This window comes from Pseudophryne corroboree, chromosome 1, assembly GCF_028390025.1.
Source record: "Pseudophryne corroboree isolate aPseCor3 chromosome 1, aPseCor3.hap2, whole genome shotgun sequence".
Lineage (NCBI taxonomy): Eukaryota > Metazoa > Chordata > Amphibia > Anura > Myobatrachidae > Pseudophryne > Pseudophryne corroboree.
In genome coordinates, this window is record NC_086444.1 from 1,116,977,319 (window position 1) to 1,117,004,331 (window position 27,013).

The window sequence follows — 27,013 nt, forward strand, 5'->3', positions numbered from 1 at the left end:
ATGTGTAAAAAGGGGACGCTGTCTGCTGTAATGTGTAATAAGGGGGACGCTGTCTGCCGTAATGTGTAAAAAGGGGACGCTGTCTGCCGTAATGTGTAAAAAGTGGGACGCTGTCTGCCGTAATGTGTAAAAAGGGGGACGCTGTCTGCCGTAATGTGTAAAAAGGGGGACACTGTCTGCCGTAATGTGTAAAAAGGGGACGCTGTCTGCAGTAATGTGCAATAAGGGGGACGCTGTCTGCCGTAATGTGTAAAAAGGGGGACGCTGTCTGCCGTAATGTGTAAAAAGGGGGACGCTGTCTGCCCTAATGTGTAAAAAGGGGACTGTCTGTCGTAATGTGTAAAAAGGGGATGCTGTCTGCCGTAATGTGTAAAAGGGGCTCTACCTGGTGTAGTGGTGCTACTGTGCACCGTAGTATGAATTGGTATTATTTTGTGGTCACGCCCTTCCCCATGAAGCCACGCCACTATATATTTTTTGCGCGCGCACTGCCCCTGTCTTGCATAGGGGTGGGGTGTGGGGCGCCAATGCCATTTCTTGCACACAGCGCTAAAATGCCTAGTTACGGCACTGATGATGGCCATACATGTGCAGTGGGAGTGGGACATGACCCCGAGTGGATCCTGCAAAACCTCTTGTCCCTCATTGAGGGTTCTACTGTAAGATTACATACGATTTACCGGTGGACAGGATGCCAGCTGTCAATTTCCGGCAGCGGTGCGAGCGCTAAGAGTTCCCTTGCGGGCTTGCTGCACTTGCCACAGTATCTATTTCCGCTCTATGGGTGTCATGGACACCCACAAGTAGGAATAGCCTCGGTGCGCCGGGATTCTGGCTGTTGGGATTTCGGGGTCGGTATCCTGAACGCCGGGATACTGACAGCCCGCATTCTAACTGCAACCACTAAGGTAACGTAATTCCAAGATGACAATGCCTAATGGTGGGAAACAGAGCAGGCTATGGGGACTCGCAGTATCGCTCTTCTTACATAAGAGGTGATAACCCCATTCTCTGGTAAAACGGCCAGAGAATGCGTATAAGACAAGTCACATTTATTTATTATTTATTTCTCTGACGTCCTAGTGGATGCTGGGACTCCGTAAGGACCATGGGGAATAGCGGCTCCGCAGGAGACAGGGCACAAGAATAAAAGCTTTAGGATCAGGTGGTGTGCACTGGCTCCTCCCCCTATGACCCTCCTCCAAGCCTCAGTTAGATTTTTGTGCCCGAACGAGAAGGGTGCAGGCTAGGTGGCTCTCCTGAGCTGCTTAGAATAAAAGTATATTTTAGGTTTTTTATTTTCAGTGAGTCCTGCTGGCAACAGGCTCACTGCATCGTGGGACTAAGGGGAGAAGAAACGGACTCACCTGCGTGCAGAGTGGATCGGGTTTCTTAGGCTACTGGACATTAGCTCCAGAGGGACGATCACAGGTTCAGCCTGGATGGGTCCCGGAGCCGCGCCGCCGGCCCCCTTACAGAGCCAGAAGAGCGAAGAGGTCCGGTGAAATCGGCGGCAGAAGACGATCCTGTCTTCAGACTAAGGTAGCGCACAGCACCGCAGCTGTGCGCCATTGCTCTCAGCACACTTCACACTCCGGTCACTGAGGGTGCAGGGTGCTGGGGGGGAGCGCCCTGAGACGCAATATAACATGATATACCTTAGATTGGCTAAAGAATACATCACATATAGCTCTGGGGCTATATGGATGTATTTTAACCCCTGCCATTTTTTACAGAAAAAGCGGGAGATAAGGACGTCGTGAAGGGGCGGAGCCTATCTCCTCAGCACACAAGCGCCATTTTCCCTCACAGCTCCGCTGGAAGGACGGCTCCCTGACTCTCCCCTGCACACTTGCTACTGAATCAGGGTAAAAAAGAGAAGGGGGGGCACTATTGGCAGCTAAAAACTATATAAACAGCAGCTATAAGGGAATAACACTTATATAAGGTTATCCCTGTATATATATATAGCGCTTGGTGTGTGCTGGCAGACTCTCCCTCTGTCTCTCCAAAGGGCTTGTGGGGTCCTGTCCTCTATCAGAGCATTCCCGGTGTGTGTGCTGTGTGTCGGTACGTGTGTGTCGACATGTATGAGGAGGAAAATGATGTGGAGGCGGAGCAATTGCCTGGGTTAGTGATGTCACCCCCTAGGGAGTCGACACCTGACTGGATGATCGTATTTAAAGAATTAAGTGATAATGTCAGCACTTTGCAAAGAACGGTTGATGACATGAGACAGCCGGCAAATCAATTAGTGCCTGTCCAGGCGTCTCAGACACCGTCAGGGGCCCTAAAACGCCCGTTACCTCAGTGGGTCGACACAGATCCAGACACAGATACTGAGTCTAGTGTCGACGGTGAGGAGACAAACGTAATGTCCAGTAGGGCCACACGTTACATGATCACGGCAATGAAGGAAGCATTGAACATTTCTGACACTACAAGTACCACAAAGAAGGGTATTATGTGGGGTGTGAAAAAACTACCAATAGTTTTCCCTGAGTCAGATGAGTTAAATGAGGTGTGTGATAAAGCGTGGGTTTCCCCCGACAAAAAACTGCTAATTTCTAAAAAATTATTGGCACTATATCCTTTCCCGTTAGAGGTTAGGACACGTTGGGAAACACCCCCTAGGGTAGATAAGGCGCTCACACATTTATCTAAACAAGTAGCGTTACCGTCTCCTGATACGGCCACCCTCAAAGAACCAGCAGATAGAAGGCTGGAAAATATTCTTAAAAGTATATACACACATACTGGTGTTATACTGCGACCAGCAATCGCTTCAGCCTGGATGTGCAGTGCTGGCGTCGCGTGGTCGGATTCCCGGACTGAAAATATTGATACCCTGGATAGGGACAATATACTGTTAACTATAGAGCATTTGAAGGATGCATTACTATATATGCGTGATGCACAGAGGGATATTTGCACCCTGGCATCAAGAGTAAGTGCTATGTCCATTTCTGCCAGAAGAGCGTTATGGACGCGACAGTGGTCAGGCGATGCGGATTCCAAACGACATATGGAAGTATTGCCGTATAAAGGGGAGGAGTTATTTGGGGCTGCTCTATCGGACCTGGTGGCCACGGCAACGGCTGGAAAATCCACCTTTTTACCCCAGGTCACTTCACATCAGCAGAAAAAGACACCGTCTTTTCAAACTCAGTCCTTTCGTTCCCATAAGTACAAGCGAGCTAAAGGCCATTCCTTCCTGCCCCGGGGCAGAGGAAGGGGAAAAAGACTGCACCATGCAGCCGCTTCCCAGGAGCAGAAGCCCTCCCCTGCTTCTGCCAAGTCTTCAGCATGACGCTGGGGCTTTACAAGCAGACTCAGACATGGTGGGGGCCCGTCTCAAGAATTTCAACGCGCAGTGGGCTCACTCGCAAGTGGACCCCTGGATTCTACAGGTGGTATCGCAGGGGTACAAACTGGAATTCGAGGCGTTTCCCCCTCGCCGGTTCCTGAAGTCTGCTCTACCAAAGTCTCCCTCCGACAGGGAGGCAGTTTTGGAAGCCATTCACAAGCTGTATTCCCAGCAGGTGATAATCAAGGTACCCCTCCTACAACAGGGAAAGGGGTATTATTCCACGCTGTTTCTGGTACCGAAGCCGGACGGCTCGGTGAGACCAATTTTAAATCTAAAATCCCTGAACACTTATATAAAGAGGTTCAAATTCAAGATGGAATCACTCAGAGCGGTGATAGCAAACCTGGAAGAAGGGGACTATATGGTGTCTCTGGACATCAAGGATGCTTATCTCCACGTCCCAATCTACCCGTCTCACCAAGGGTACCTCAGGTTTGTAGTACAAAACTGTCATTATCAGTTTCAGACGCTGCCGTTTGGGTTGTCCACGGCACCTCGGGTCTTTACCAAGGTAATGGCCGAAATGATGATTCTTCTTCGAAGAAAAGGCATCTTAATTATCCCTTACTTGGACGATCTCCTGATAAGGGCAAGGTCCAGGGAACAGTTAGAAGTCGGAGTAGCACTATCTCAGGTAGTGTTACGTCAGCATGGGTGGATCCTAAATATTCCAAAATCGCAGCTGATTCCAACGACACGTCTACTGTTCCTAGGAATGATTCTGGACACAGTCCAAAAAAAAAAGGTGTTTCTCCCGGAGGAGAAGGCCAGGGAGTTATCCGAGCTAGTCAGGAACCTCCTAAAACCAGGCCAGGTGTCAGTGCATCAGTGCACGAGGGTCCTGGGAAAAATGGTGGCTTCTTACGAAGCGATTCTATTCGGAAGATTCCATGCAAGAACGTTTCAGTGGGATCTACTGGACAAATGGTCCGGATCGCATCTTCAGATGCATCAGCGGATAACCCTGTCGACAAGGACAAGGGTGTCTCTTCTGTGGTGGCTGCAGAGTGCTCATCTACTAGAGGGCCGCAGATTTGGCATTCAGGATTGGGTCCTGGTGACCACGGACGCCAGCCTGAGAGGCTGGGGGGCAGTCACACAGGGAAAAAATTTCCAGGGCTTGTGGTCAAGCATGGAAACATCTCTTCATATAAACATTCTGGAACTAAGGGCCATTTACAATGCCCTAAGTCAGGCGAAACCCCTGCTTCAGGGTCAGGCGGTATTGATCCAATCGGACAACATCACGTCAGTCGCCCACGTAAACAGACAGGGCGGCACGAGAAGCAGGAGGGCAATGGCAGAAGCTGCAAGGATTCTTCGCTGGGCGGAAAATCATGTGATAGCTCTGTCAGCAGTGTTCATTCCGGGAGTGGACAACTGGGAAGCAGACTTCCTCAGCAGACACGACCTTCACCCGGGAGAGTGGGGACTTCACCCAGAAGTCTTCCACCTGATTGTAAACCGTTGGGAAAAACCAAAGGTGGACATGATGGCGTCACGTCTAAACAAAAAACTAGACAGATATTGCGCCAGGTCAAGGGACCCTCAGGCAATAGCGGTGGACGCTCTGGTGACACCGTGGGTGTACCAGTCAGTGTATGTGTTCCCTCCTCTGCCTCTCATACCAAAAGTACTGAGAATCATAAGAAGGAGAGGAGTAAGAACGATACTCGTGGTTCCGGATTGGCCAAGAAGGACTTGGTACCCGGAACTTCAAGAGATGCTCACGGAAGACCCGTGGCCTCTACCTCTAAGAAAGGACCTGCTCCAACAGGGGCCTTGTCTGTTCCAAGACTTACCGCGGCTGCGTTTGACGGCATGGCGGTTGAACGCCGGATCCTGAAGGAAAAAGGCATTCCAGATGAAGTCATCCCTACCCTGGTCAAAGCCAGGAAGGATGTAACCGCAAAACATTATCACCGCATTTGGCGAAAATATGTTGCGTGGTGTGAGGCCAAGAAGGCCCCTACAGAGGAATTTCAACTGGGTCGTTTCCTCCATTTCCTGCAAACAGGACTGTCTATGGGCCTAAAATTAGGGTCCATTAAGGTTCAAATTTCGGCCCTGTCGATTTTCTTCCAGAAAGAACTGGCTTCAGTACCTGAAGTTCAGACATTTGTAAAAGGGGTACTGCATATACAACCTCCTTTTGTGCCTCCAGTGGCACCTTGGGATCTCAATGTTGTTTTGAGGTTCCTTAAGTCACATTGGTTTGAACCACTCACCACTGTGGACTTAAAATATCTCACATGGAAGGTGACGATGCTGTTAGCCCTGGCTTCAGCCAGGCGTGTATCAGAATTGGCAGCTTTATCATATAAAAGCCCTTACTTAATTTTTCATTCTGACAGGGCAGAATTGAGGACTCGTCCTCAATTTCTCCCTAAGGTGGTTTCTGCCTTTCACATGAACCAACCTATTGTGGTGCCTGCGGCTACTAGGGACTTGGAGGACTCCAAGTTACTTGACGTTGTCAGGGCCCTGAAAATATATGTTTCCAGGACGGCGGGAGTCAGAAAGTCTGACTCGCTGTTTATCCTGTATGCACCCAACAAGCTGGGTGCTCCTGCTTCTAAGCAGACTATTGCTCGTTGGATTGTAGTACAATTCAGCTTGCACATTCTGTGGCAGGCCTGCCACAGCCAAAATCTGTGAAAGCCCATTCCACAAGGAAAGTGGGCTCATCTTGGGCGGCTGCCCGAGGGGTCTCGGCTTTACAACTTTGCCGAGCAGCTACTTGGTCAGGGGCAAACACGTTTGCTAAATTCTACAAATTTGATACCCTGGCTGAGGAGGACCTGGAGTTCTCTCATTCGGTGCTGCAGAGTCATCCGCACTCTCCCGCCCGTTTGGGAGCTTTGGTATAATCCCCATGGTCCTTACGGAGTCCCAGCATCCACTAGGACGTCAGAGAAAATAAGATTTTACTTACCGATAAATCTATTTCTCGTAGTCCGTAGTGGATGCTGGGCGCCCATCCCAAGTGCGGACTGTCTGCAATACTTGTACATAGTTATTGTTAACTAAATCGGGTTATTGTTGTTGTGAGCTATCTTTTCAGAGGCTCCTTCGTTGTTATCATACTGTTAACTGGGTTCAGATCACAAGTTGTACGGTGTGATTGGTGTGGCTGGTATGAGTCTTACCCGGGATTCAATATCCTTCCTTATTATGTACGCTCGTCCGGGCACAGTATCCTAACTGAGGCTTGGAGGAGGGTCATAGGGGGAGGAGCCAGTGCACACCACTTGATCCTAAAGCTTTTATTCTTGTGCCCTGTCTCCTGCGGAGCCGCTATTCCCCATGGTCCTTACGGAGTCCCAGCATCCACTACGGACTACGAGAAATAGATTTATCGGTAAGTAAAATCTTATTTTATTAACAGTTTCTTATATAGCGCAGAATATTCCGTTGCGCTTTACAATTAGAACAACAGTAATAGAACAAAACTGGGTAAAAACAGACAGACATAGAGGTAGGAAGGCCCTGCTCGCAAGCTTACAATCTATAGGGAAATAGGCATAGATACACAAGGATTGATGCTACCTATTGCATAATGGTCCACCAGATTGCTAGGTTCTTAATGGGTTGTATGATGATACCCCACAAAGTTGGCCAAGTGTCAGGAGGGTGTGAGACTAAAGAAAGACAAGATATGTGATGTTATGAATACTGTACAGAGAGGATGTAATTAGATAGGGAAGCACTGAAGGTTATGTGGGTGGGTCAGGAATATGATAGGCTTGTCTGAAGAGGTGAGTTTTCAGGGAACGTTTAAAGGTTTGGAGACTAGAGGCGAGTCTTACTGTGCGTGGGAGGGCATTCCACAGAGTGGGTGAAGCCCGGATAAAGTCCTGTAATTTTGAGTGTGAACAAGTAATGCATGTGGATGAGAGACGTAGATCTTGTGCAGAGCGGAGAGGTCGGGTAGGGAGATATTTTGAGATGAGTGAAGAGATGTATGTTGGTGCAGTTTGGTTAATAGCCTTGTAAGTGAGTAAAAGTATTTTATATTTAATACGGTAGAATACCGGTAACCAATGGAGGGACTGACAGAGCGGATCTGCAGACGATGAACGTCTGGCAAGGAAGATTAGCCACGCAGCTGCATTCAAAATGGATTGTAGTGGTGAGAGCCTATGTTTGGGAAGACCGGTCAGGAGACTATTACAATAATCAATGCGGGAGATAATGAGAGCATGGGTTAGAGTTTTTGCTGTGTCTTGTGTAAGATAAGGGCGTATTTTGGATATGTTTCTTAGATGTATGTAACATGATCTTGAGACAGATTGAATGTGGGTAACAAAGGACAGTTCAGAGTCAAGAATGACACCTAGGCAGCGAGCTTGTGGGGTAGGGGTGATTGCAGAGTTCTCAACAGTGATAGAGATATCAGGTTGCTAACTACTATTGGCCGGTGGAAATATAATTAATTCTGTTTTGGAAATATTAAATTTGAGGTGGCGAGATGTCATCCAAGATGAAATGGCAGAAAGGCATTCAGTGACACGGCCCAATACAGATGGTGACAAATCAGGGGAGGATAGGTAGATTTGAGTATCATCCGCATACAGATGGTACTGAAATCCGAAAGAGTTGATTAGTTTGCAAAGAGATGTGGTATAGATAGAGAAAAGCAGAGGACCTAGGACTGAGCCTTGCGGTACTCCAACTGATTGAGGTAGCGAAGGAGAGGTGGAATCAGAGAAACGGACACTGAATGAACGATTAGATAGGTAGGATGAGAACCAAGAAAGGGCTGTGTCCTGAATACCTAGGGATTGTAGTGTTTGTATGAGAAGAGAGTGGTCCACATCACATGAGGAACTGGGGAACTGAATTGGTCCAATTACGATATGGATAAAAAGAAACACACACAGCTATATGCACATATACAACCCATAGGAAATACACAATTGCACTGATTCAGCATTTTAGTGTGAAAACGGCGATATATTAGATCGACATTGTGTCGACATGGTCAGTGTTGACAATGCATTTGTAAAGTATGTCTAAGGATAATGTCGACATTTTCACTGTGTCAACTTATTAAATGCATCATGACTGCATACCCGATTCTTGTACACACACACCTATACTGTATGCACACATCAGTGCCCTCTACTGGTCACAGGATCTACAGCATTCTGAACTCCAGATAAATTAATAGAAGAGTAATTTAAAGTAAATGTCCCATGGTCCAATGAAAATGATCTTGCCAATGTTGATGTATTATTTTATAAATTGTGTGTGTGTGTGTATATATATATATATATATATATATATATATATATATACACACACACACACATGTGTATGTACACACCTACATATACAGACCCAAGTGCACAAAATCATGCACTTGGGTCTCAAAAATCCTAAAGCTAAATACAGTATTAATAGCACTATACTGGAAACTACTGAGGAGGAAAGGGATCTAGGAGTCACTATTTCAGATGACTTAAAAGCAGGTAAGCAATGTAACAAGGCAATGAGGAAGGCTAGTCAGATGCTTGGCTGCATTGGGAGAGGAATCAGCAGCAGAAAGAAAGAAGTAATAATGCCACTGTATAGGTCATTGGTACGGCCTCATCTAGAATACTGTATTCAGTTCTGGAGGCCATATCTTCTGTCAAAGTCAGAAAAATATCTCTATGCACACTACCATATTTGCACCTCACACAGGTCCGTGCTGCGCATGCGTACGCTCTCCCGTACGTGCGCATACTCACAGTCGCGGGCACCCGCAGGCGCACGGTATGCGTATTTACGGTAGAGTTTATGTGATCGTAGCGTGCGACTCAATCGTTACATATTTTCACTATATAATGTATTTTGTAGATCATGGTCCCTTTGATAGATTCTGAAAGTTTGGTTAATGTAGAATGTTCATGAACAGAGAAATCCCTCTTTGTTTGATACGAAGGGACAGACAGGAGTAATACAGTGGTGTTTAGTACCCATCGGAAGAGTATTTAATTAGCAATATTCCGGTGTTGGTTTGAAGCGGATTAATCGCTCGTGCGAATAGTTATGGACATAAGAAGTTTATGAACATTTACTGTATTTGCACTTACTTATCCATGCGGCGGGAAACCCAGTTTCCCTCCCACCTGAGCTGTTGGAAATAGTCACGGCCCACCTGTATGAATCAACCTATGACCTTTTGTTATAATGCGAGGAGGAATTCCTGTGTCCAATGAACAATGAGATTGTAGGGACCATTGAATTGTATTGTGTGTGGGGCATAAATAGACAAGCCGATCACATCCAGCTCTCACTCTTCAACGGTTATCATTGCTGAAAATCGGGAGCTGGATGTCCAGAGGCGCATGCGATCGTTTCCTTTGTGCGTAAGTTTTCTCCGCAACCATATTGTTCTTACTGTTATTGTGGGCCATTTCTCTCTCTCTCTCTCTTCTCCTCTTTCTCTCTTATTTTCCCTTAAAACGTAATTGTATTGTATTGTATTTCCTGTGTAGTTATCTGGTTAGGTAGTCTATGTTATATTGTAGTGTATGACTTGTATTGTGTTAATTCTTTTGCAAGTATATCATTCATAATATATATATTAGGCGTTGGACCCTAAGCCCAGGTATCTGTGTATTTCTTATAGTGTTAAGTATTCACAGAGCGTCGGTGACGCTCAAACAGCTTTTAAGTTAATAAGGTTACACTGTGTTGCATCTACACCCTATCTCTACACTAAGGTTTTACAGCATATTACATTGTTTATGGTTTAGATTTAAAGGTTTAACATTGTGAGCGTCAGCGCCGCTGGTGATCTCCTCGTGGTCCCGAGCGTCCGCTACGCTATAGCGAATCATTACGTTAGTCGGCAGCCAATAGCGTGCCTGCCTGTGATCTCTCGGCCGTGAGCGAACGTGACGCTTGAGCGTCTCGACTACGGCTAAGCGATTGCTACGCAACGAGCGTACCCTTACGGTACTCCATACGTGAATAGCGTACAGTGTTCTTAGACCTCATAAAGGGTTTTATATAAGATAAATATCTAGCTTTATCACTTCAAAAGGATATTAATACATTAGAAACTGTACAAAGGAGGGCAACTAAAATGGTGCATGGCCTACATCACAAAACATACCCAGAAAGACTAAGAAATCTCAATATGTATAGTTTGGAGCAGAGAAGGGAAAGGGGGGACATGATAGAAACTTTCAAATATATGAAGGGTTTTAACAAAGTCCAGGAGGGAAACATTCTCCAAATGAAGAGAAGCAATAGGACACGAGGACATGCACTGAGACTGGAGGGGAAATTTGTGGAAAAATTATTTCACAGAAAGGGTAGTGGACAAGTGGAATAGCCTCCCATCAGAGGTGGTAGAGGCTAAGACAGTAGAGCAATTTAAACATGCATGGGATAGACATAAGGATATCCTTACAAAGAAATAAGGATCAAATAAGGTTAGTGATAAAAAATAATATTAAAAAAAAAAAAAGGGGCAGACTAGATGGGCCAAGTGGTTCTTATCTGCCGACAAATTCTATGTTTCTATGTTTCCAACATGACCCGCTCCACTAGGTACAAAATGCTCTGTTTCTGGACTTCCCTCTTAATTTATGATTTCCATCACCTGTGTTGAGCTAGTTAAATGATAAGAAAGCTGTTTCTTCACAGGTGACGGCAATAATAAATTAAGAAGGAAGTCCAGAAAGAGAGCATTTTGTACCTAGTGGGGCGGATCATGTTGGAGGGCAGGGGCGGAACTCTGGGAGGCAGTGGAGTCGGCTGCCGCCGGGCTCCTGGCCTCAAGGGGGCGCATCTCCTCCACTGTCCCCAGTGCCGCTCACCGCGCTGCTGCTGCTGTCTGTGAGGGGAGGGGATCGCAGCGTGCGCCTCCCCTGCCCCTCACTCTCCGGCGGCGGCGCGCTTCAATTCAGCGCCGGTCCGTGAGCCAATCAGAGCTCGCGGACCGGCAGCTAAGGCTGCCGGTCCACGAGCTTTGATTGGCTCATGGACCGGTGCATAATTGAAGAGGGACACAGCCGCCGGAGAGTGAGGGGCAGGAGAGGCGCACGCTGCACTCTCCTCCCCTCACAGACAGCAGCAGCAGCGCGGTGAGCAGCACAAGGGATGGGGGGGAGGGTCATCTATATGTGGCACTGGGGGCATTGCTGGCACTGTGGGGACCTGTATACCTGGCACTGGGGGTCATATCTGGCACTGTGGGGACACTGGCATTGGGGGCATAGCTGGCACTGTGGGGACCTGTATACCTGGCACTGGGGGTCATATCTGGCACTGTGGGGACACTGGCATTGGGGGCATAGCTGGCACTGTGGGGACCTGTATACCTGGCACTGGGGGTCATATCTGGCACTGTGGGGACACTGGCATTGGGGGCATAGCTGGCACTGTGGGGACCTGTATACCTGGCACTGGGGGTCATATCTGGCACTGTGGGGACACTGGCATTGGGGGCATAGCTGACACTGTGGGGACCTGTATACCTGGCACTGGGGGTCATATCTGGCACTGTGGGGACACTGGCATTGGGGGCATAGCTGGCACTGTGGGGACCTGTATACCTGGCACTGGGGGTCATATCTGGCACTGTGGGGACACTGGCATTGGGGGCATAGCTGGCACTGTGGGGACCTGTATACCTGGCACTGGGGGTCATATCTGGCACTGTGGGGACACTGGCATTGGGGGCATAGCTGACACTGTGGGGACCTGTATTAGGCACTGGGGGTCATATCTGGCACTGTGGGGACACTGGCATTGGGGGCATAGCTGGCACTGTGGGGACCTGTATACTTGGCACTGGGGATCATATCTGGCACTGTGGGGACACTGGCATTGGGGGCATAGCTGGCACTGTGGGGACATATATATCTGGCACTGGGGTCATATCTGGCACGGTGGGGACACTGGCAATAGGGGCATAGCTTGCACTGTGGGGACATATATATCTGGCACAGGGGGGCATATCTGACACTGGGAACACTGACATTGGGGGCATAGCTGGCACTCTGGGTACATATATATCTGGCACTGGGGGCATATCTGGCACTGGGGGCATGGCTGGCACTTTGGGGACATATATATCTGGCACAGGGGCATAGCTGGCACTGGGGGGACACGTATATCTGGCACTGGGGGCAAAGCTGGCACTGTGTGGGGACATGTATATCTGGCACTGGGGCATATCTGGCACTGTGGGGACACTGGCATTAGGGGCATAGCTTGCACTGTGGGGACATATATCTCTGGCACTGGGGCAGAGCTGGCACTGTGTGGGGACATGTATATCTGGCACTGGGGGGCATATATGGCACTGTGGGGACACTGCATTGGGGGCATAGCTGGCACTTTGGGGACATATATATCTGGTACTAGGGGCATAGCTGGCACCGGAGGCATATCTGGCACAGGAGCATAGCTGGCACTGGGGGGACACGTATATCTGACACTGGGTGCAGAGCTGGCACTATGTGGGGACATGTATATCTGGCACTGTGGGGACACTGCATTGGGGGCATAGCTGGCACTTTGGGGACATATATATCTGGCACTAGGGGCATAGCTGGCACTGTGGGGACACTGGCATTGGGGGCATATCTGGCACTGGGGGGACAAGTATATCTGGCACTGGGGGTCATGTGTATCTGGCACTGTGAGGCATATATGTATCTGGCACTGTGGGGACATATGTTTCTGGCAGTGTGGAGGCACCCATTTTTTGACATTTTTATATGTATGTGGCACTGTACAGGGGCATTATAGGTGGTCTTCAGGTTGCCAACTGTCGGGATCCCGGCGCACAGTATACCGTCGCCGGAATCCCGACAGCCGGCATACCGACAGTTTTTCTCCTTCGTGGGGGTCCACGACCCCCCCTGGAGGGAGAATAAATAGCGTGGCGCGCGTAGCGAGCCCGCAAGGGGCTCATTTGCGCTCACCATGCTGTCGTTATGCCGGCGATATGTAGGGGGGGCACCAACATTTATCATGCCTCCGGGCGACTGGGGCGAACTTACGCCACTGTTGGAGGGTATGCATATATACAGTACATGTGACTCTCCATGCAAATGCTGTTGTTTCTGTAACGCTGTAACTATCCATAATAAGTCATTATACACCATCTGACGGGTAAAATCTCTGCTATGGAGGAGTGAATGCCCTCAGTGATAGATACGGTGCCTGGGTCTGGGCCATGTACAATGACTGGCTGCTGTGTCCTGTCTCCCATCAGTGTACGTGGCAAAGAGGGAGGAGGGGCCCGGAACATCGCTGGGAGGAGGGACAGCTGGACGGTAGGGTAATAATTATTACTCCTTTTCTATTTGCAATGGAGGGACAGGTTCCAGGTGCTTTATACACACACATAACACTGCAGAGTGCACAGGCATGGTCTGCAACAATGTAACAACGTATACACTCTGCAGCAAACAGCTGCAGTCGGGACCAAATGTAACAGTATATTATATAGTAACAGTATGCACTCATGGGTGAGCCATAACCACACTGCCAGAACACAAGTAACACCGGGACACTGTGGCTGACATCGCTGTAAATGTGAATATTCCGAGAAATCGTTTTGAGGACCATAGAGTGGGACTGGGTGCTATGCACAGCTTCCCCGGCAGGTGGCGCTGCAGACGTAGAACACAATTTTTTTTGCTCTCACTTTTAAACACTAGAGGGAACACAATGTGCTAGCAGTATTGCTGATGCCTGTCTGCACTGCTGGGAAACAGAGTTGTAGATTGAGTGCAGAATACTTTAAATACATCATATACTGACACATCGGAGCTGTATACTACAAGTTCATAAAACTTTTTATGTCTGTCTGATCTATGATTGCAACTACATGAGAGTTAAATACTGAGTGGGGCTGTAGTGGAACTACAAGTGACAGCATGCCTTGCATCTGGCTGGGATTTGCCGGTAGAATCAGCAGCATTAGGTCATACTTCACTCTAGTGTCTGGAATTGTGGATACTAGGGTTTTTTTTTTTCTTCAATAACTTTATGAGTTGGAATTGGTGAACTGAGGGTGGAGAGCTGGTGCTGTAACCCTATGGTGTCCGGATAAGACTGAGAAGTGCTGTAATGAAGTAATGCACACCCCCTCCTGTGTCTGGGGACTCTCTGCAATATCGGGGGAGATGCTTTAAAAGTTATTGAAATTCCAATTAAAGGCTGTAGTATGTCTCTAAGTGTAAGGCAATGGCAGCCAGCTAGGGGAGGGTTAAGCCGGGAGCATACAGCGTGGCAGTATGTAGCTGCTGCTGCATGTATCTCACATCTGGCTGCTGGGAGGTAGGTGTATGTACTGAGTTGGGCTTCACCCACCAACACCAGTATACTTATATATAGCAAATAGTTACTTTACTCTTCTGTAAAAGTTTTGGCATGTAGGGATACATGATTTGTATACACAGTGGCAGATAGGAGAGCCCGGCCCTGCAGATGTCACTGGTGAGTGCCGCTGTGCACAGTTACCTACATTTATATTTGTGTTTTCTGCACGCCAGTCACCGGTAAGTTTACAGTGACATATTTCCGCTGATTGAGTGCATCTAACTACATTACTGCACTACAAATCCCAGCATGTCATGTTTGTTGAGTTTGATACTAAAACTTTTCTACACACAGTACTAAATATCTTCAATAAATGGGTAGAATAGTATGTACTAATAATTGCATGAAAAAGAGAAATGTAGTAGTCCTTGTCATTGTCCTCCTTTGCCCCCATGTCATATGGGCTTTCCTCCTCTGCCCCATGTCATTGGCACTATCCTTCTCTACCCCATGTCATTGGCACTATCCTCCTCTGCCCCATGTCATTGGCACTATCCTTCTCTACCCCATGTCATTGGCACTATCCTCCTCTGCCCCATGTCATTGGCACTATCCTCCTCTGCCCCATGTCATTGGCACTATCCTCCTCTGCCCCATGTCATTGGCGCTATCTTCCTCTGCCCCATGTCATTGGCGCTATCCTTCTCTACCCCATGTCATTGGCACTATCCTTCTCTGCCCCATGTCATTGGCACTATCCTTCTCTGCTCCATGTCATTGGCACTATCCTTCTCTGCCCCATGTCATTGGCACTATCCTCTGCCCCATGTCATTGGCACTATCCTCCTCTGCCCCATGTCATTGGCACTATCCTCCTCTGCCCCATGTCATTGGCACTATCCTTCTCTACCCCATGTCATTGGCACTATCCTCCTCTGCCCCATGTCATTGGCACTATCCTTCTCTACCCCATGTCATTGGCACTATACTCCTCTGCCCCATGTCATTGGCACTATCCTTCTCTGCTCCATGTCATTGGCACTATCCTCCTCTGCCCCATGTCATTGGCGCTATCCTCCTCTGCCCCATGTCATTGGCGCTATCCTCCTGTGCCCCATGTCATTGGCGCTATCTTCCTCTGCCCCATGTCATTGGCGCTATCCTTCCCTACCCCATGTCATTGGCACTATCCTTCTCTGCCCCATGTCATTGGCACTATCCTTCTCTGCTCCATGTCATTGGCACTATCCTTCTCTGCCCCATGTCATTGGCACTATCCTCTGCCCCATGTCATTGGCACTATCCTCCTCTGCCCCATGTCATTGGCACTATCCTCCTCTGCCCCATGTCATTGGCGCTATCCTCCTCTGCCCCATGTCATTGGCGCTATCCTCCTCTGCCCCATGTCATTGGCGCTATCCTCCTCTGCCCCATGTCATTGGCGCTATCCTCCTCTGCCCCATGTAATTGGCGCTATCCTCCTCTGCCCCCATGTCATTGGCGCTATCCTTCTGTGCCCCATGTCATTGACACTATCCTCCTCTGCCCCATGTCATTGGCACTATCCTCCTCTGCCCCATGTCATTGGCACTATCCTCCTCTGCCCCATGTCATTGGCACTATCCTCCTCTGCCCCATGTCATTGGCGCTATCTTCCTCTGCCCCATGTCATTGGCGCTATCCTTCTCTACCCCATGTCATTGGCACTATCCTTCTCTGCCCCATGTCATTGGCACTATCCTTCTCTGCTCCATGTCATTGGCACTATCCTTCTCTGCCCCATGTCATTGGCACTATCCTCTGCCCCATGTCATTGGCACTATCCTCCTCTGCCCCATGTCATTGGCACTATCCTCCTCTGCCCCATGTCATTGGCACTATCCTTCTCTACCCCATGTCATTGGCACTATCCTCCTCTGCCCCATGTCATTGGCACTATCCTTCTCTACCCCATGTCATTGGCACTATACTCCTCTGCCCCATGTCATTGGCACTATCCTTCTCTGCTCCATGTCATTGGCACTATCCTCCTCTGCCCCATGTCATTGGCGCTATCCTCCTCTGCCCCATGTCATTGGCACTATCCTCCTCTGCCCCATGTCATTGGCACTATCCTTCTCTACCCCATGTCATTGGCACTATCCTCCTCTGCCCCATGTCATTGGCACTATCCTTCTCTACCCCATGTCATTGGCACTATACTCCTCTGCCCCATGTCATTGGCACTATCCTTCTCTGCTCCATGTCATTGGCACTATCCTCCTCTGCCCCATGTCATTGGCGCTATCCTCCTCTGCCCCATGTCATTGGCGCTATCCTCCTCTGCCCCATGTCATTGGCGCTATCTTCCTCTGCCCCATGTCATTGGCGCTATCCTTCCCTACCCCATGTCATTGGCACTATCCTTCTCTGCCCCATGTCATTGGCACTATCCTTCTCTGCTCCATGTCATTGGCACTATCCTTCTCTGCCCCATGTCATTGGCACTATCCTCTGCCCCATGTCATTGGCACTATCCTCCTCTGCCCCATGTCATTGGCACTATCCTCCTCTGCCCCATGTCATTGGCGCTATCCTCCTCTGCCCCATGTCATTGGCGCTATCCTCCTCTGCCCCATGTCATTGGCGCTATCCTCCTCTGCCCCATGTCATTGGCGCTATCCTCCTCTGCCCCATGTAATTGGCGCTATCCTCCTCTGCCCCCATGTCATTGGCGCTATCCTTCTGTGCCCCATGTCATTGACACTATCCTCCTCTGCCCCATGTCATTGGCACTATCCTCCTCTGCCCCATGTCATTGGCGCTATCCTCCTCTGCCCCATGTCATTGACGCTATTCTCCTCTGCCCCATGTCATTGACGCTATCCTCCTCTGCCCCATGTCATTGGCGCTATCCTCCTCTGCCCCATGTCATTGGCGCTATCCTCCTCTGCCCCATGTCATTGGCGCTATCCTCCTCTGCCCAATGTCATTGGCGCTATCCTGCTCTGCCCCATGTCATTGGCACTATCCTCCTCTGCCCCATGTCATTGGCGCTATCCTCCTCTGCCCCATGTCATTGGCGCTATCCTTCTCTGCCCCCATGTCATTGGCGCTATCCTCCTCCTCTCCCATGTCATTGGCGCTATCCTTCTGTGCCCCATGTCATTGACACTATCCTCCTCTGCCCCATGTCATTGGCACTATCCTCCTCTGCCCCATGTCATTAGCGCTATCCTCATCTGCCCCATGTCATTGGCGCTATCCTCCTCTGCCCCATGTCATTGGCGCTATCCTCCTCTGCCCCCATGTCATTGGCGCTATCCTCCTCCTCTCCCATGTCATTGACACTATCCTCCTCTGCCCCATGTCATTGGCACTATCCTCCTCTGCCCCATGTCATTGGCGCTATCCTCATCTGCCCCATGTCATTGGCGCTATCCTCCTCTGCCCCATGTCATTGGCGCTATCCTCCTCTGCCCCATGTCATTGGCGCTATCCTCCTCTGCCCCCATGTCATTGGCGCTATCCTTCTGTGCCCCATGTCATTAAAAATATCCTCCTCTGCCCCATGTCATTGGCGCTATCCTCCTCTGCCCAATGTCATTGACGCTATCCTCCTCTGCCCCCATGTCATTGGCACTATCCTCCTCTGCCCCATGTCATTGGCGCTATCCTCCTCTGCCCCCATGTCATTGGCGCTATCCTTCTGTGCCCCATGTCATTGGCGCTATCCTCCTCTGCCCCCATGTCATTGGCGATATCCTTCTGTGCCCAATGTCATTGGCGCTATCCTCCTCTGCCCCCATGTCATTGTCGATATCCTTCTGTGCCCCATGTCATTGGTGCTATCCTCCTCTGCCCCATGTCATTGGCGCTATCCTCCTCTGCCCCATGTCATTGGCGCTATCCTCCTCTGCCCCATGTCATTGGCGCTATCCTCCTCTGCCCCCATGTCATTGGCGCTATCCTCCTCCTCTCCCATGTCATTGACACTATCCTCCTCTGCCCCATGTCATTGGCGCTATCCTCCTCTGCCCCATGTCATTGGCGCTATCCTCCTCTGCCCCATGTCATTGGCGCTATCCTCCTCTGCCCCATGTCATTGGCGCTATCCTCCTCTGCCCCATGTCATTGGCGCTATCCTCCTCTGCCCCATGTCATTGGCGCTATCCTCCTCTGCCCCCATGTCATTGGCGCTATCCTTCTGTGCCCCATGTCATTGACACTATCCTCCTCTGCCCCATGTCATTGGCACTATCCTCCTCTGCCCCATGTCACTGGCGCTATCCTTCTGTGCCCCATGTCAATGACACTATCCTCCTCTGCCCCATGTCATTGGCACAATCCTCCTCTGCCCCATGTCACTAGCGCTATCTTCCTCTGCCCCATGTCATTGGCACTATCCTCCTCTGCCCCATGTCATTGGCACTATCCTCCTCTGCCCCATGTCATTGGCGCTATCTTCCTCTGCCCCATGTCATTGGCGCTATCCTTCTCTACCCCATGTCATTGGCACTATCCTTCTCTGCCCCATGTCATTGGCACTATCCTTCTCTGCTCCATGTCATTGGCACTATCCTTCTCTGCCCCATGTCATTGGCACTATCCTCCTCTGCCCCATGTCATTGGCGCTATCCTCCTCTGCCCCATGTCATTGACGCTATTCTCCTCTGCCCCATGTCATTGACGCTATCCTCCTCTGCCCCATGTCATTGGCGCTATCCTCCTCTGCCCCATGTCATTGGCGCTATCCTCCTCTGCCCCATGTCATTGGCGCTATCCTCCTCTGCCCCATGTCATTGGCGCTATCCTTCTCTGCCCCATGTCATTGGCGCTATCCTCCTCTGCCCAATGTCATTGGCGCTATCCTCCTCTGCCCCATGTCATTGGCACTATCCTCCTCTGCCCCATGTCATTGGCGCTATCCTCCTCTGCCCCATGTCATTGGCGCTATCCTTCTCTGCCCCCATGTCATTGGCGCTATCCTCCTCCTCTCCCATGTCATTGGCGCTATCCTTCTGTGCCCCATGTCATTGACACTATCCTCCTCTGCCCCATGTCATTGGCACTATCCTCCTCTGCCCCATGTCATTAGCGCTATCCTCATCTGCCCCATGTCATTGGCGCTATCCTCCTCTGCCCCATGTCATTGGCGCTATCCTCCTCTGCCCCATGTCATTGGCGCTATCCTCCTTTGCCCCCATGTCATTGGCGCTATCCTCCTCCTCTCCCATGTCATTGACACTATCCTCCTCTGCCCCATGTCATTGGCACTATCCTCCTCTGCCCCATGTCATTGGCGCTATCCTCATCTGCCCCATGTCATTGGCGCTATCCTCCTCTGCCCCATGTCATTGGCGCTATCCTCCTCTGCCCCATGTCATTGGCGCTATCCTCCTCTGCCCCCATGTCATTGGCGCTATCCTTCTGTGCCCCATGTCATTAAAAATATCCTCCTCTGCCCCATGTCATTGGCACTATCCTCCTCTGCCCCATGTCACTGGCGCTATCCTTCTGTGCCCCATGTCATTGACACCATCCTCCTCTGCCCCATGTCATTGGCACTATCCTCCTCTGCCCCATGTCACTGGCGCTATCTTCCTCTGCCCCATGTCATTGGCACTATCCTCCTCTGCCCCATGTCATTGGCACTATACTCCTCTGCCCCATGTCATTGGCACTATCCTCCTCTTCCCCCATGTCATTGACGCTATCATCCTCTGCCCCCATGTCATTGGCACTATGCTCCTCTGCCCCATGTCATTGGCGCTATCCTCCTCTGCCCCCATGTCATTGGCGCTATCCTTCTGTGCCCCATGTCATTGGCGCTATCCTCCTCTGCCCCCATGTCATTGTCGATATCCTTCTGTGCCCAATGTCATTGGCGCTATCCTCCTCTGCCCCCATGTCATTGTCGATATCCTTCTGTGCCCCATGTCATTGGCGCTATCCTCCTCTGCCCCATGTCATTGGCGCTATCCTCCTCTGCCCCATGTCATTGGCGCTATCCTCCTCTGCCCCATGTCATTGGCGCTATCCTCCTCTGCCCCATGTCATTGGCGCTATCCTCCTCTGCCCCATGTCATTGGCGCTATCCTCCTCTGCCCCATGTCATTGGCGCTATCCTCCTCTGCCCCCATGTCATTGGCGCTATCCTTCTGTGCCCCATGTCATTGACACTATCCTCCTCTGCCCCATGTCATTGGCACTATCCTCCTCTGCCCCATGTCACTGGCGCTATCCTTCTGTGCCCCATGTCAATGACACTATCCTCCTCTGCCCCATGTAATTGGCACAATCCTCCTCTGCCCCATGTCACTAGCGCTATCTTCCTCTGCCCCATGTCATTGGCACTATCCTCCTCTGCCCCATGTCATTGGCACTATCCTCCTCTGCCCCATGTCATTGGCACTATCTTCCTCTGCCCCATGTCATTGGCGCTATCCTCCTCTGCCCCCATGTCATTGGCGCTATCCTTCTGTGCCCCATGTCATTGGCGCTATCCTCCTCTGCCCCCATGTCATTGGCGATATCCTTCTGTGCCCCATGTCATTGGCACTATCCTCCTCTGCCCCCATGTCATTGGCATTGTCCTTCTCTACCCCAGTACAATTGAATTTGCTCTTCGCTTTCCCCATGTCATGTAATATACTTATTATTGTCCTTGTTTTCCGGCTGTAGTAAAAATGTCGAGTGAGGAAGGTAAAGCAGAAGAGGCCGGCACTGAGACTGAGCTGGAGAAGATTGCCGATCTTATATTGAGGGACAATGGGGATGTAGTGCCAGAGGACAGTCCACAGACTACTGAAATACAAAAGATGTCAGATGCTGAACCAGATCGGAACTGTGAAGGACAAGAACCCCAAGTGATCCAAACACAGCCAAACCCATTGGAGTGTTGTGACCCTGTGAGCTTAGAACCAGTGACTGATGTCAGACCCACTCATGAAGAACAAGATAATCCAGTATGTACTTCAGCTCTCACGAATCTACAATATAAGTGGGCCTCTCACTCACACAAAGTGGAAGCAGCCATTTTGTGACTGGTCAGATTTTCATGTTGTTCATTCACTACACGCTTAGTGCCAAAGTGAGCCATGAGGCACATTTTGCCAGATGCCTCATTGATATCAATACTGACTAATGAAGATTTAAGATGCATTTTTTATGAATATTGGTTCAGGCCACAAATCTGCTCCCAGCATTTTGATTTGGTGACCCATACAATTTAATGAAATGTGTTCATCATATTAGACGTAACAGTCATATAATATAGTACGTTTCAGCTGTAACAGAACCAGAGTTACCATCAGAACAATGTAGAGATCACTCCACACACACAGGTTGTAATACAGTACATGGAAAACTAATAAAACCATGTGGGAAAAGTAACTGGGGGGAAAGGGGAGGGGTTTGGAGATAGAGATGGGGGAGGAGCAGGTATAAGGAGGGACTCCCAGCAATGGGTGGCTTTAATATTAGGCATGTAAATGAAAGCAAAAAATAAGCAGAAGAGACTCTAGTTCCTCATATAGGTTTTATTTCTCATTTTTTGGGGTAGTTTAATAAAGACTGGAAAGTGTTTGAGGCTTTAAAGTCCAGCCATAGACACCAAGTCTTGGTGGTGATCTTGTGCTGAAGTCGTAATGTTATCCATATCCAAACTTAGTCTGTGGAACCATTCACCCACGGAGGGTGAGGAGGGTGTTCTTCATTGAGTAGGAAAGGCTGCCATAGTCCCATTCCTCAAGTGGCTCAGCAAGGAGTGTGTATTGGGAAATCAGTAGGGTAGATACATGTAGAAGCCAAAACTCTGGACTGTTGCGCACCTTGCCTCCTAAAATCTTTTTCAGTAGTGTTGATTACAGTTTGCCAATAGTGAACTGTCCATAGACAAGACCACCTGATGTGAAATAGGATGTGCAGGGTAGTTTCACATCACCAAGAACATCCTGAGACCCCATGCAACATATTACAGAACTGATTTGGGAAGTGTACCAACCTGGCATCACTTTATATTGGGATTCCAGCACTGAGGCACTGTGGGGCATATTTAAAAAAGGTCAATTTTGATTGATTTCAGATCTATTAAAAATCAATCTTAATCAATGTTGGGCTTCCAGGGCTAAGACACACATTTACGAACATCTAAAAATTAATATAAACAAATCATCTGTTAGTAAATGTGTGTCTTAGCCCTGGAAGCCCAATATTGATTAAGATTGATTTTAATCAACCTTTAGTAAATATACCCGTGTGTATGAGAGGTGCTATGTTTGGCTTAAAATGCCTTGCCCTGTACCTCTCTCTTACAGGTTTCTCCATGTTCCACTAGCAACAGTCTGGTAAACTGAGGTTAACCTGGGACTTAAAAAAAGATTTACGCACTATACACACTACCCGATCCCAGCCGACGCCGATATTGGCTTAGGGATTCCTCTTGTATAAAAATATCTTAGGAAAACCTAGGTTACCCGCTTCACCCCCAGACAAAGCTCTGGAGTAGGACTTTCAAACTGGGGAAGAATATTTTTTGGTACTGCCAGTTGGCAGAGTTTGTATTCACCTTTATATTATTAATTTGACCAGTCTACCAGAATCTGCCAAGATTTCAAGTCTGAACGAAAATAAGAGAAGAGCTATTAATTGGGAAAGAACCTTGGCCAAATGAATCCCTTGGTACTTAATATGAGTCAGACTCCAGATGAAGGCTAACACATATAGGCCCTCATTCCGAGTTGTTCGCTCGCTAGCTGCTTTTAGCAGCATTGCACACGCTAGGCCGCCGCCCTCTGGGAGTGTATCTTAGCTTTTGCAGAATAGCGAACGAAAGATTAGCAGAATTGCAAATAAATAATTCTTAGCAGTTTCTGAGTAGCTCGAGACTTACTCCTACACTGCGATCAGCTCAGTCCGTTTCGTTCCTGGTTGGACGTCACAAACACGCCCTGCGTTCGGCCAGCCACTCCCCCGTTTCTCCAGACACTCCCGCGCTTTATCCTGGCACGCCTGCGTTTTTCCGCACACTCCCAGAAAACGGTCAGTTTACGCCCAGAAACACCCACTTCCTGTCAATCACACTCCGATCACTTCAACGATGAAAATATTTCGTTCGGACGTGAGTAAATCTACTAAAGTTTTGTGCTAAAATACTTAGTGCATGCGCACTGCGTACCATGCGCATGCACATTTTTGCCTTAATCGCTCCGTTGCGAAAATCGCCAACGAGCGAACAACTCGGAATGACCCCCATAGTGGAATGTTTATTTTAGATTTGCATTGTTATATTGCATCAGCTGTATTCTCTTATAAGATATTTGTATGGCTTTTTTTATTATTTGAATGTAACTTATTAGCAGATGCCTACGAGTTGCGTAGCGGATGTTAGCTTTTAGCCCGCACATTGACTGCATAATATAATAAGGCTCATTTATCAATGAGTGATAAATTTCACTGTGAGTGATAAATTGCACCAGCCAACCAGCTCCTAACTGTCATTTTTCAAACACAGCCTGTGACATGGAAGTTAGGAGCTGATTGGCTGGTGCAAGTTATCGCTCACATTGAAATTTATCACTCATTGATAAATGAGCTCAATAGTTTTTTGTTAAGAAATTCAGAAGCACAAAGCGGTATTTGTTAATATCTCATAGCTGTGTTTCCAATATAAGAGAGTTCACTTTAATTTGGCCACTGTTGGTCGACATGGTCACTAGGTCGACATGTACTAAGTCGACGTGGAAAAAGGTCGACATGAGTTTTTTTTTGTTTGTTTTTTTACTTTTTCATACTTTACGATCCACGTGGACTACGAGTGGAAATAGTAACCTGTGCTGAGCGCAGTGGTAGCGAGGGGCGAGGAGACACAGTGCACTAATTGGGTTTCCCCGTCACTTTCTGAAGAGAACAACAACACCAAAAAAAGTAAAAAAACCTTTTTCCATGTCGACCTAGTATATCATACATGTCGACCTAGTAACCATGTCGACCTAATGCATGTCGACCAATAGTGGTCGACCTAATGACTGTCGACCTAGGTGTAGTTGACCTAATGACCCATACCCCTCTAGCCAATAAGCTCTGTACTGTCATGTGTTTGAAAAATTACAGTTGGGAGTTGATTGACTGGAGCACCATTTAGCAAAGAGGTTTAAAACTCGTCTATTAAAATACTTGTTGATAAACCATCCCCTTAGACACACACACACACACACACACACACACACACACACACACACACACACACGTGTGTGGCATCAGTAGTACCTACAAGTGTAATTTCTGTTAATATCTAAAGGTTTTTATTCTGTTCTAACACGGACTGTTTCCTGCTGTACTGAGATTGTGTTTAGCACATTATACTCTACATGCAGCTTATTATTCTATTCATGTTTTAGGACACAGACGCAAAAGGAAGCACCTGGACTACTTGGGGAACATGGGGTAAATCCCTCCTATCATCAGCCAGTGCAACTGTAGGTGAGGTGACCTTCAGTATTACTAACCATGGGGTCTATTTACTAAGCCTCGGATGGAGGTAAAGTGGAGAGAGATAAAGTACCAGCCAATCAACCAGGGACGTGCAGTCAGGGGAGGCAGTGCCTCCCCTGTCATTAATGGCTAAAATAATTCAGAGAAGATACTTATGACACATATTCTGTGTCATAAATATCTTGTCTGTGTTATTGTAATCATTAATGCTGTTTAAAATGCTGCCAAATCTAGATGGGAGGCAGCGAGAGCGCTGCCTCCCACTGACTATAATACAGTGTCTGAAGCTTGGGGCGGGCCGGGGCCAAGCCGTGGGCCGTAAAAGCCCATTGGAAAAAATGAGGAGTGGCACCAGCAGAGCTGCCTCATTGATGGGGCTGTTCCTTTAACCCACCTCATTGGACAGCGCTGAAGAGGCGGAATGCCAGATGATCCCAAGGCCGGCCATGTTCTCACTTCTCTTCCCTGGAACTTCACCCCGTATACGGGCGCTACAGGTAAAGAGAGCTGCTGCGGGGGAACAGAGCGGAGGTTTGCTGACCGCTCACAGCAAATAGACACTCTGCATGGGGGGGTTGCCGGCCGCTGCTGCGGGAGGAGAGAGAAGGGTTGCTGGCCGCTGCTGCAGGGGGGAGAGAGAAGGGTTGCCGGCCGCTGCGGGTGGAGAGAGGGGGGTTGCAGGCTGCTGCAGGGGGGGAGAGAGGGGGCTTGCAGGCTGCTGCGGGGGAAGGGGGGGTTTGCAGGCTGTGGGGGCTGCCAGCACTGCTGTATTAGCCGGCTTGGTGCAGCGTGGCAGGGGGTGGCAGTGCAGGTGGGCACAGTGTGGCAGGAGGTGACGGTGCAGGTGGGCGAAGTTTGGCAGGGGGTAGCAGTGCAGGTATGTGCAGAGAGGCAAAGGGGTGTCAGTGTAGGTGGGTACAGTGTGGGAAGAGTGGTAGTGCAGTGTGGTAGGGGGTGGCAGTGTCGGTGGGTGCAGTGTGGCAGATGGTGGCGGTGCAGTGTGGCAGGGGTTGCCAGTGCAGGTGGATGCAGTGTGGTAGGGGGTGGCGTTACAGGTGGGTTCAGTGTGGGAGGATGTGGTGGTGCAGGTTGGCGCAGTGTGGCAGGGAATGGTCAGACCCACCTCCATGTGTGCCTCACCAGGCAGTGACCTCACCGCACGTCACTGCAATTAGCTCCTGTCATTTTTCAAACCCAGCCTGTGACATGGCAGTTAGGAGCTGACTGACTGGTACTTTATCTCTGTCCACTTTACCTCCATCCAAGACTTAATACGTAGACCCCCATGTTCCTGGGAAGTACAGCAAATCTGCATTGTCACTGCTCTGTTTCACATTTTAAAAGATATCGCCACCCAGCTAGATACAAGAAAAAGTTATTTAAATGTATATGTTTAGTCCAAACATCTCAGGATGCATCCAGTTCAACCAAAGCAACCTCTGTGCCAGGTGTAGAAGTGTATACACTTACACCAGACCATAGCGTAAACATGAGACTACTATTTGTAGTGTAATGAATGCCTACATATGAACACAAAGACATGAAGCAGCGGAAATGTCAATGAAATAACTTTAAAAAATGCATATCTTTTAAAATAAAACACACATATGCCCTTAAAGTATAAATACTGATATAGCGAGAAACAAACATACGAAGACAATATGGGATAAACCCATTAAATATTCAGAATTAGAAGCCAAACTCCTGTGTTACAATTTTTGATGTTTAATGAGCTAATTTCCTACTATTGCCAATATTAATATGGTTGACATGGGGCCTGATTCATGTTTGTAAGTAAAGCAAAAAATCAAGCAACTGGGCAAAACCATGCTGCACTGCAGGGGGGTAGATGTAACATGCGCAGAGAGATTTAGATCTGAGTGGGGTGTGTTC

At 48.9% G+C, this 27,013-nt stretch overlaps 1 protein-coding gene across 8 annotated transcripts in view; it reads left to right on the forward strand.

Moving 5' to 3' along the window:
• Positions 1–27,013, forward strand: part of FAM114A1 (family with sequence similarity 114 member A1) — a 156,213-nt gene that overhangs the window by 81,306 nt on the left and 47,894 nt on the right. For 2 of the 8 annotated variants that reach the window (XM_063922606.1, XM_063922568.1), the window contains exons 2-3: positions 21,311–21,594; positions 25,027–25,108. In XM_063922606.1, coding sequence (XP_063778676.1) covers positions 21,316–21,594; positions 25,027–25,108 — 361 coding nt within the window. In that variant the 5' untranslated portion in view covers positions 21,311–21,315. Of the gene's footprint in view, positions 1–13,525; positions 13,662–14,370; positions 14,461–14,593; positions 14,666–14,718; positions 14,887–21,310; positions 21,595–25,026; positions 25,109–27,013 lie in introns of those variants that run through there. The other 6 variants (XM_063922550.1, XM_063922596.1, XM_063922577.1 and 3 more) reach the window with 6 other exon arrangements.